Source organism: Asparagus officinalis, chromosome 7, assembly GCF_001876935.1.
Source record: "Asparagus officinalis chromosome 7, Aspof.V1, whole genome shotgun sequence".
In the NCBI taxonomy this organism is placed as follows: Eukaryota; Viridiplantae; Streptophyta; class Magnoliopsida; order Asparagales; family Asparagaceae; genus Asparagus; species Asparagus officinalis.
In genome coordinates, this window is record NC_033800.1 from 126,290,906 (window position 1) to 126,302,965 (window position 12,060).

General features: G+C 43.0%; 1 protein-coding gene across 1 annotated transcript in view; it reads left to right on the forward strand.

Annotated features, from left to right (window-relative positions):
• The window catches only part of LOC109850040 (myb family transcription factor EFM-like), a 2,108-nt gene extending 993 nt beyond the window's left edge, over positions 1 to 1,115 (forward strand). Inside the window, 3 exon segments of the mRNA XM_020419940.1 lie at positions 1 to 113; positions 380 to 456; positions 551 to 1,115. The exon segment at positions 1 to 113 is cut by the window's left edge and continues 22 nt beyond it. Coding sequence (XP_020275529.1) covers positions 1 to 113; positions 380 to 456; positions 551 to 778 — 418 coding nt within the window. The 3' untranslated portion in view covers positions 779 to 1,115.

Consider the following 12,060-nt stretch of genomic DNA (forward strand, 5'->3'; position numbering starts at 1 on the left):
CCACGTCAGCCTCCAGTCTCAGCAGCAGGGCCCGCGAAAGGCTAGACGCTGCTGGTCGCCTGAGCTTCATCGACGATTTGTCGTGGCCCTTCAACAGCTCGGGGGTGCACAAGGTGAATAACAATCTATTTGGGAATTTTCATTTAAAACCCTCTCCTTTAACCCTATTTATTTTTAAACCCCACACATCCAGTATGATCCAATCTTATTTAGGATATGTATGTATATATGGCATTGGGTGGATTTTAACCCAAAATAATTTTAGGTAAAAGATGAATTAAAAAAACAACAACTTACTATTTATTTATCTTTTATTATTTTCGAAAGCTTACGAGTGGTTCTAATTACTAACGAAAATGTTTTTTTTTTTTAAATGCAGTCGCAACTCCCAAACAAATTAGAGAACTGATGAAGGTCGACGGATTGACCAACGATGAAGTTAAAAGCCATCTTCAGGTATGAAGAGATTTTTTTGGGTTCCTTTTCTTTCATATGAATTTAGTACTATTATTAGACTTATTAAACTGTGCGTTTTCTGTTATATATACAGAAGTACAGACTTCACACGCGGAGGGTACCCAATTCATCGTCTTCAGCGAGCCGACCCGTTATGGTAATGGGAGGCTTATGGGTTCCTCAGGAACACTGTACCACCTCCCAGCAATCTGGATCACCGCAGGGCCCACTTCAGTTGGCCGGCTCCTCGCGGGCGATCTCTGTAACCGCCGGTGACAGCTGTGAGGATGACGGGAAGTCAGAAAGTTACAGCTGGAAATAAATTTGAGTATAAAATGTCGAGAAGAATACTGACGGGTGTATAGATGCAGCTGGACTGAAGAGAGATTTTGCAGATATGTTTTATATAAATACTATATACTGATGCATTTCCGGGTATAATAACTTAATGGTATGGTTATATAGCTCGAAAAAACAAAAAAAAAGAAAAAAAAGAAAAAAAAAGAGGAAGAAGAGGATAGATTGATAAGAAGTGAGAACTTGTCGAGTAGTCCGCATGAAATTTTGGGCAGAGAGTGTGTGTTATATCCCCTTTGTTTGTTCCTTCGTTTGGTTACTTGGAGAGTTTGTGATGTTTATGTGACTTCTCTTTAGATGAAGATTGACTATGGCTGGCTTTGAGCAATCTCTCCCCCTTTGCATTCCTTGATTTTAAATTATGTTCAGCTTCTTAGAGCATCAACTATCCAGGATCAATTAAATCTATCCCGATAGTGTTTTTTTCTTCCGGATCCATTAAAATCTGGATAATTTTTCTTTCCTTGCTATATATATCCAAATGCTTTTTACACACCTGTTTTTAGTGACAATACCTTCTGTCCTTCGCTCATCAAGAAATGATTCCGGTGATATTCATTAGATTGTTGGAGTCAAAGGCGGGGAAGACAGCATGAGTCTAGAAAAGATATGCTGTCTCCAGGAAGTTGCAGCCATATCTTTTAGTATCTGATCCCAAAGTCATCAACTTTTGAGCACAAGTTCTTGTTTTCCTATTGTCCATGTGAAGATACCCAGGTTTCAAGGATCCCTTTTTCAAGAAATTCTTAGACCTTTCCCACAAGTCACTCAATTATGTTTTTTTTTTGTTGAGCAGGGGAGGGGAACCGTAAGTTTCGTATAAGGTCTCCTCCTTTTCATCAAAGCTACCAAGTTGTGACGGAGTCTTTTGAGTGTTATAATTTTAGACTCTTAACATGTTTTCTCAAATTGAGTGTTTTTTCATCGGTAAAATCCATTTTAAGTACGTGACATGTGAGAGATTTGAACATATATTGTTCTAGGTGTTGGGGGTTCGAAACAATCAAATCGGAACTCTTGCCCTTCAGGACCTTGCTAGAAAGTTGAGCAAGAAATAAATTCATCACAAATCAAAGATAAAAACTTGCAGAAATAAGAACAAGGGAGAACACACGAATTTAACGAGGTTCGGCAACGTGCTTACGTTCTCGGGAGCCACATCACACAATCTCTTTGATTAATTGAAGAAGGAATACAAGCACTCAAACAAGGGATTAAGCTCTCTGAGATTCTCTTTTTTTTCTCTCTTTCTGATGGTTTTTCCCATTCTTCTTAGCCCTAGAAAACATATAGATATATTGTAGGCGTATAAAATTACCTATAGGTCCCTTAGCATGGTTCAGCATGATGGTTCGACAAATTAACGGATGTTCGAGCGACGAGGCGATAAAGCACACAAACAACGGCATATGTTCGCCTGTGGAACCAATCCAACAGTTCGGAAAGTCAACGAGTCGTCCAACGACAAAATAGATTTGTACTCAAACACCGAGGCGGAAATACTGCCAAATAAAGACCCGGGCTATCAAATCAAAGTCCGGATGAATCAAACACCGGAAAACGGCGAAACGGAACACACCCGGGGACTCGGCCTAAACCGAGCCAACCCGGGGTGGCTCGGCCCAAGCCGAGCCACCCCAGGGTGGCTCGGGCAAGGCCGGGAAATACTGCCAAATAAAGACCCGGGCTATCAAATCAAAGTCCGGATGAATCAAACACCGGAAAACGGCGAAACGGAACACACCCGGGGACTCGGCCTAAACCGAGCCAACCCGGGGTGGCTCGGCCCAAGCCGAGCCACCCCAGGGTGGCTCGGCCCCGCCTCCCCCCCCCCTCTCTCTCTTGTGCACAAAGGCACAGTTCAGAGAGGCTATAAATAGGGGGGGTGGTTGTTCATTTGAGGGACTTCTTCTGAAACTTTGGAGAGAGCCGAAACTCTGCCGGATTGTCACCTCAACTCGGAGATCTGAAGGCTTGAAGACTTGGAGACCCGGATTTGATTCTTAGCGAGCACCCGCACCGAAAAAGGCAGGAGTTCGAGAGAGTCTAATCCTCAGATCTACGTCGTTACACTCCGGATCTAAGCTTGGTTCTTAGATCCCGAGATTCGAGCGGTCGTTTCCTTGGTGAAACGATCCCTCCCGGCTATTATCTCCTTGGTGGGATAATACCCGTAATACGTCGTAGATCTGCTTGGATCCAGATCACGCGGTGGTCCACGGTAAGCAACCCCGGCGCAGGCAAACAACCCACAGAAGCAAGAGACCGGATAACAGGATCTTGTGATTTGTTCGGTAAAAGAGAGAAGTTGTAATTTTGATTTCTTTGTTTTATTTTGATTTTCATTGTAAGCCGGATCTTATAAAAAGACCGGATCTCTTTGTAACGCATAAAGTTGTTAACTGAGTGCAATGACATCGATAATGAAGAAAACACCAACTTTTCCCGCGAACAGACGAGGGGGACGGAGAAGTTATCAGAACCCCCAATCCTAGGGTGGGTCTGCCGTACACATACTTGATGGCGTGGTTCGTATACCACTGCGAATGTTTGATGAGTGCCCCGGCGGCGCTTCAGGGCGACAAGTTTGTCCCCTTCGTCCAGCGTTTGGAGAGGTGCTCCTGGAAGTGCAAGGACATCCCCGATACGAGGAAGACGCTCTCCCACTTCGGGCACTATAATTTTCGTCGATCTTTTCCTTACTTCAGCGGGGGTGGATATGGAGAATCTCTCAGGGATGCGCCGACGGCGGATCACCACACAATCCTTTCCCGTGGTGCCTTTCGCTGGTTGGTGGACATTCGACCAGGGTATCACGTTCTGAGAACAGGCTCCACATGCTATCTCGAGCCATACATCCCTTGCAGGTTTGCCCGCCAGTTTGGGTATGATCAATTGTATGTGGGCAACGCCAACCCTCGCCTACACTTCGAAGGAGGACTGGTTGACGGCGCTCGGGGGTGGTTCTGGACCCATGCTGGAGGTACTCAAGCTCGTTTTGAGTTGCCTGCGAAGGACCGCGATTTACACCACACGCTCTTGTACTGTCGGTGGTATCGGGGTGCTAGTGCTGACCCTGCCAACTTCTGGTTCCAAAGCTCATGTCTGGCGGAACGCGATCGTCCCATCAGGGGCTCTCTCCGTTCTTCAAAGAGAAGGGGCCACCAAACCGCTAGGGAGTTGTTCTCGGAGGATCCAGTGGAGGACTGTGAGAGCTTCGATGCTGGTGGCGAACCTGAGGTTCCCGATGTTCAAGCTCCGGTTCAGAGTCCGACAATCGGACAAATGGGGGCACCTTTGCTATCCCCGAGTAGCTCGCTTCTCTCGAAGCGTCAGCGGGAGGCAGTGGCTGAGAGTTCCCGAGCGGGAGCGGCTAAGAAGGTCCGTCGTGATGTGATGGCGGAAACCGTCCGAGCGGCGGAAGGTCAGGATGATGTTCCCCAGGTGGGTATCCCCGGAGCGGCGACGTCTGGAGTCGTATTGCCCGTCTCTTCTGCTGCATCGGGGGCGGCTCCGGCGACTATGAGAGACGCTCCTCCGCGATCTGGCGAGAGGTTACCGACGGGAGCTCCAGCGGCTTCTGTGTCCGCATCAGGAGGTAATTTTTCTTTTGCAATAGCGTCTTTGATCGCAACGATGATCTCATACCTTTTGCCATTGGTATTGGACCTATGCAGGTGCGATTGAGAAGGTGATTTCCATTCCTTCCGACGAGGAAGGGGAGGCTGGAGATGAGGAGGGGCCCACCGGCTCGGGTAAGTGTGTGTTTTAGCATCACTTTTCTTCCCGTACTCGACTGTTAGTAGGGTCCCTTTCGAGGGGTCTCTGTTAACCTCTTTTTTTTGTGCATTTGTAATTGACCCTAACCGTGAAGTCGCAGGTGAGGAGGATCCTCACTCTTGGGTGAATCGCTCATCTGAGGCGGGCGAATCTGAGGAGGATGACAATATCTCAGTTCACGAGGCATTGTCCAGTGAGGCAGAGGATTTGGCGCTTGAGGACGCGCCTGGCCGAATAGGGGGATCTCCTGCTCCTATGGAAGCGTTGGCTGGGGGTCATTCATCGGCGCGAGAATCTCCGCTTCAACGGGAGGCCCCCATTCTGCAGGTGACCATTTCTCCGTCGACGGCGGCCGTTGACGTTGTGACCACTGCACCGAGGGTGTCATTGGTCGCACCGTCTCCGGTGGTGCCCGTTACCACTTCTACGGTTATGGCTATAGGCACCTCGACCGTGATTTCGTCTACGGCGGAGGAGGTCGCCCTCTCTCCCTTGGAACGCTGGCGAAAAACGCAGGTGGAGCGAGCTCTGGCGAATTTCGAAGATACTTTGGCCCACTGCACCCGGCTGGTCTTGGAGGAGAATTGCCCCTTCGAAGAATTCAGGGAAGTTCTTGAACACGATGCGTCCTTCTTGCGTAAGAGGCTCGGCGCCGCCGCGGCGAGGCCCTATTTTCAGCGTCTGAACGAAGTGGAGGGGGCTGTTCGGCAGCTGCTCGCTCTTCGTGCGGAGAGTTCCACTCTTGTTGATCTCGCCTCCCGCGAAGTTCGAGTAGCTTTGGCGGATCGTGATCGCCGCCTGAACGAGAACATGACACTAGAGTTAAAACTGTCGGCAGAGTCGGAGCAGGTCAGAGCCGAGGATGCACAAGTGGCCCGCGAGGAAGAAACGGTCGATAATCAGTTCTCCCGACTTTCCTTCGAAGTAGAGAGGCTGAAACAGGTTGTAGCCGAAGCACAGGCCGCCCTGGCCGTTCAAGAGAAGGCTCGCGATCACGTGGCAAAGGAGTTGGAGGGCGTAAAGTCTCGCCGGCGATTGACTGCTGGCTCCGTTGCAGAGAAGGATCGAGCTCTCAAGGATGTCAGGGAGGTTATTCAGGACTTGATCTCCTGCACGGAGGAAGATATTCGTCGAGAGGTCCTGAGGAGGCTTGAGCTTCGCCATGCCTATGTATATTTTCTGTCTGTATTGTTTATTATATTCTCGCTACTGTGATCGGGGATCTGTGCCTTTGCATTTATTAACGCTTAGCGTATTGGATTGAGAAGGAAAAAAAATGATAGTGTATATTTCTTCTCAATCTAATACGTCGCGGGCTTGTTCACGTTCCGATTTCCGAATATTTTGGGAAGCGGGACGTGACAAGTACCCTTTTGGTAAAGGCTTATCTTTAGGCGAGCCTACAGGGGTCCACCTTAATTGTTGATTTTGCTTGTGAGGCGAAGGTCACCTGATGTGTGGAGCTCACGTGCTTAGGGGCGTGGCTTGTCTAAATCATGGACCTCACCTAAATTGGGTGGCTCGCCTGATCTAGGGTTAAGACTTGAAGAGTGGAGCCCACCTAATTTGGAGGGCTTACCTATCTTGCTAAGTTCGCCCACATGGGAAACTTGGTGGCTAGAACAGGGTTCGTCCAGCTCTCCAACTTTGGACATTTGGTCACCAGAGTGAGGCTCGCTCGATCGACGTAGTCCGTCAAAGTTAGGATCTCTACATTCCAGCTTGGTTCTCTTCGGGCCTGAATAGTAATTCAGGTCATCATAGGACATGAAGGCTTGGGCTTCTTGGTGGGCGAGGGCTTGTCGTCGTTGCCGTTGGGCTCTCTTCGAGAGAGGAGGGGCCAGGTTCACAATGAAGGTGTGGTCCATGCCGACACGAATAGTTATCTCCTCTTGCATGGGGCTCTGCGTGGATTGCTTGGAGACCCAACGAGCAGCCCCTTGGCTTTTGTTCTTGGTCCTTCGCTTGGCCTTGACCATTTCGGGGGAAGTAGAACCCCCTACTGTTGCTCCAGCAAAGCAGGTTCACAATGACGGTGTGGTCCATGCCGACACGAATAGTTATCTCCTCTTGCATGGGGCTCTGCGTGGATTGCTTGGAGACCCAACGAGCAGCCCCTTGGCTTTTGTTCTTGGTCCTTCGCTTGGCCTTGACCGTTTCGGGGGAAGTAGAACCCCCTACTGTTGCTCCAGCAAAGCTCTTGGGCACGGTCAACTCGACCGCTCGGGGCTGGGCCACATGCGCCACTCGGCGGTAGAAGCATGAAGTTTTTCCGCCGAAGGAAGAAGAAAATAAGTAATCCTCGTACTTAGCTTTGTCTAACTCAATCACTAGAGAATCCACGGTCGTCCCTTTCACAACGTCGTCGTACGAGGTCACCACTATTTCAGTTGAAGAAATAGTTTCTCCTACTGTGGTCGCCATCTTCTATAAGACGTAAAATCTTGCTCTCAATGGAGATTTGTATTGACTGAGTGTTTGTCACAATTCCAATGAAATCCAATGTTTACAACAGAAGCGGAGGGAAAGCCCTCCTTGTTTAATGTGGGTTCGTTGGTAGCGATAGGAAGCCTCCCTCGATGCTCGCGTCAAGTTTACTTCCCTGGACGATATCATCGACGTTGCGGTTGAGCTTTAATATATAGTAGAAACCCCGAGGCGGTTGAGTTTAAAATATACCCGATCTTGATGAGTGCCAAGGCTGGAGCCTAGGGCGAGCTGCGATGCAAGGATTTGCAAAGAGCTTAGGAGCCTCGAATCTGATAGTTCAAATGAGTCTACTTCAACAATCCAAGCTTATAGCTTGGAATGTCCTACCAAGTAAGCCAATCAGGGAGTAGGAGAGAGATAGAGCCTTTACGTGAAGAGCCTTGAGGGTATCAAGCTCAATCTCCCAACTGGACCAAGCCTTGTGGACCTTTTTTCTAACCGAACCCTTTTTCTGAACCCCTTTCTCATTGGCAAAGGGGTGCTATAAATAAGCAGGGGATGACATGGGTCATCCCCTGATTTGTGGGATGTGACCACTAATAGGGGTGAAGAGCACTATGTCCTCCCATAGCTATGGACTCCTACAAGCAGGCAATCTCGCACTGTTCGGCCGAGACCGATAAGCGAGCAATCGAGATTGAAAACCGCTTGATTGTTCAGGCGAGCTTTCCATCTTTGTGAACAGGCAGGATTAAACCCAGCAAGCGAGCTTAATAAAAAGAGGTTTGAACTCTATGAGCGAGCTTAAAGAACAGGTGAGGACAAGCCCTGTGGGCAAGCTCAATCAAGGAGAGGGATCGGGCTTCTACGGGCGAGCTCGAGGAGGCGAAGGGGCGAGCTCAACCATGAAGTGGAATTGAGCCCTTATGGCGAGCTCAATAACCAAAAGTTGAGCTCTACGGGTGTGCTCTGTTGAGCTTTAACACTTAGGCATTTTCACTGCCTACAATGATGCGAGATGTGTATGTAAGGGTTTCCTTGCAGGATTATTCCCTTAACGTGCTTTTCTCGTATTATTAAACTCTAAAGATACGTTTGAAGAATTTCGAGAATGAAATTATTTTGACGGTGAACGAATATAAAACCCTATAAATTTCTTTTTTAAAAATAATATGGTAAATAGTATTAAATGAGTTATATTATGATAAATATCATTTAATGAAGAATGAGCATGATAGTAATTGATTTGAGACCAATTAATAATATATATACATTATACATTAATGTAATTTAAATCTGAAATATCTCAAAAACAAATGTTGTATGTCTCTTTTATATCATTCCAACGGATCTTAAATCACCTCATTCTGAGGTCAGAGGAAACGTTACAAGCAAAATACCGAAGACTATTTTCCCAGTCCGATTTGGATTTAGGTCTATTTGATTTGTTTTGGGTTTGCCTATATTTATATCGATATATTACATGAAATATTCTCTTTGACATCATGTTTTGGATTTGACTATTTCAGAGCTTTGTGAAGAAAAATACCCAGAAGAGAGAGAGATCGTCAGCGTTGGGCAAAGGAGGATCTATTTTCTCACTTATTTAGGAGTTCATCACGAGTTATGAGGTGAGTTTCATCTCCTCCAATCGCATCCCTATTTTTATTTAATTTAAATGAGCTTTATTTTGTTGTTATTTGGCCTTAAACTCTAGTTCAAGTATAACTATTGCTCTTTTTAGCTATAAGATACAAAGATTTAATCCTTAAGATTTAAAAAGGCATAAACAAATTCTCTAATTTAGATTTAGGATCTGAAATTAATTTATCATGAGTTCTCATTGAGATTTGTTGGTTTTCATGATGTTTTTGATAATAATAAACATGTTAGGGTTTATATAATTAAACTAGATATATAAATTGTGTTTTGCATAGATAACTAAACTCTAATCATATTAAATTAGAGTTATTTTCTGTGTATTCATGCAAAATTAGTAATTTATTATATTGTAGATCAAAAACTAAAAACCGAAACTTGTATTCTATTTGTGCCCTGGTCGGTCGACCGAAGTAAAGGAGTCGGTCGATGGATCCATATTAATTTGCATGTGCATATTTTTGCACACATTTTAGTTGACCGAAGAGTTATTTTTGATCGACTGATCTATGTTGTGCTGTGTTTGTTTTTATTGACACATGAGTTGATATGAATTTAAAGTTCGGGTACTCATGTCAAGATACTGTGTTTGTTTTTGTTGACACATGAGTTGATATGAATTTAAAGTTCGGGTACTCATGTCAAGATACATATTTGGACACTGAAGTATACGTTTTGCGGTTGCATTCACACGAGCAATACAGGTAAGTAACACATATTCCCGAGATTTGTCATAAAAGATAGCGACACATATTATTTCATTTCATGATAGTCGGATGCCTAAGTACGTTAGTTGGTATATCGCAATGAGTCCGTGTAGACTACACTCAGGGTGGTTAGTAGGTATGTTGCAATGAGACTGCAATAGACTACACTTTGTTGTGCATCATTACTGAGTGGGATGGTTTGCACTCCGCAACAAAACCGCTGGGGAGTACACTTAGGGAGTGTTAGTTATTATATTGCAACAAAACCATTGTAGATTTCACCCATGTGTATTATAATATTCCTGATAAAGAATTATACAGTTTGTATTCATGCTCCCATGTTAGTTACCCGAGTGTAGGGTATGATATTGAGGTTGTATTACATGACACAATTCATGCGAGCTTATTCAAAAATTGTTAAGATTTAGTAATTATTTATGCACCACAGTAGTTATTATTTATTTTTTAAATATTTAGATTTGTATTTCATTTTGTAAAGTCTTTGCACCTCAATACTATTTCATTTGACTTTATATACTAAAATATTTCATACTTATTCTAGATAATCATTTTTTTCAGTTAAAACATGATTATTTGGCTATCTCTATCCTTTATTATGTTCATTGCATCATTATCTTTATTTGCCTGTTTTGTTCCAACACTTGTTATTTGATTCCACTAGAGATATATTATTGTGATGGTGAAACGTGTTTTTGTACAGTTTGGGTGCAAGACAGGTTTGACCTTCTTGGCTTCACCTTGAACTGTAGTCTTGTGTGAAATCAAGGACGTCAAAATATTCCATCTAACATGAAAGAATTCAAAGATATTTTGTAGGAAAAGCTATAGATCGTGAGGAACTAATCAGGTCCTTAAAATTGATGTTTGTACAACTGCCCTAAACCATGTAATCCTAGATAATTATAATGAGAGGAATAAAGATTTGTACTAGAAGTTTCTCACTACAAATGAGACTAGTATGCATTATCAGGTTCTATACTGAGTATGTTGATGTATGCTAATTGCAAAATCCTGGTGGATAAATAAACATTATTTTCATTGACAAAAAAATATCGTTCTTTATTTTGAATTTAAATAACTCAAAGTAACAAAGAAAGTAATTATTGTTCCTTAGCTCCTTTTATAGGCATCAATCGGTAGTGTGTAGAGAGTAGATTGAATTTTGATGTTTGAACTTAGCTCCTTTTATAGGCATCATAAAGAATATTAAGGGTCCTTATATTCAATTAATACATCTAATTGAATAACACAATATTTATTAATTTTTAAATATGGAACCCTACATCTACAATAAAATACACTATTAAATTTGTTAAAGTTGTCATAATGTTACATTCACTGGAATCTAATTTTGAATCCTATCTTCAGCCCATCAATTATATCAAAAAACCTTTTCTGATATAACCCGCATATTAATTGTTGGCATTATTACATTAAAATGTTTGTCTACATTAGAAAAAACATTATAACTAAACATTTAAGAAGAATTTGTTATGTTCTTGATCTTAACAAACTCTTGAATATTTATTAATATATAAATAATATGTAATGACTAACAAACATTTAGTAGTCATTTCACTATGGAGTTTGTAGAGGCAATATAACGACCCAAACTCTAGGGGATATTGTGAAATTTACCTTTCTTTTTGTATTATGTGGTCAAGCAAAGTTTTTTCTGTATATATAGGAACAAGTATGCATGTACTCTAGTGTGGTTCTCTAAGATTGACTCTACAGATAATTAGCCTTTTGAACTATTGGAAGCTTTCCACATAACCTCCTTGAACTTTATTTAGATCGATTAACACATCTAAACATTAGAATATCTTAGAAAACCCTTTGAACTTTAATATTGAGATATTCCCATTGGACTCGGTATATAAAACTTGCAAAATGTAATGTTCCTGGAGGAAAAGATCTCAAATTTTACTATTTGTCATTTACAAGCAGCATGCACACGTCCCCAGATTGTAGGTTTTTTTGCTAAGTAAGATTTTCTTATTACCAGTAATGAAATGAAGCATAGACTATTGATTTCATTTTCCTTTTTCTTGAGAAGAAAAAAAAAATGAAGCACATCCTATTCATATATACAAAACCTAAGCTATACGGACATAAATCTCATCTAAAACTCACCATACAAAACACTAGGGTCTCTATGTGAACTAACAGACTACAAGCACCCCCACAAAAAAGCACCCAAAAACTACGCTATTGCTCCAAACTAGAATATTCGTGATTGAGCTCTTCTTCTCTAAAGTTCAGTTGCAATTCTCATAGCATTGCACCAGGATTTACATTTAGAGCTATTAATATCAACCCATTTCAATGCCCCAACCCTTAATTTCAAAAGTGCCCTGATTAACCTTGAGAATATGGGACAAAAATCAATAGGAAGTCTTTCCTTATCTGTTCTGCACGGTGAATATAAAACTCTTGAAATTGTGCATGCGATATAGGATAGATTTGGTAGTTGATGGTCTCCTTGCAAATGAGAGTAGCTTGGAAGTCTAGCAGTTAACCATCTTAATCATCTTCTCTCAAGCACCCTAGATTCATAAGCTGATGAAGCCTTTGAAATAAAGAGGAGCACCAAGGCATCTCACAGGTAGATCTCCCTCAACAAAGTGCAATGTACTTAAGATCTCAT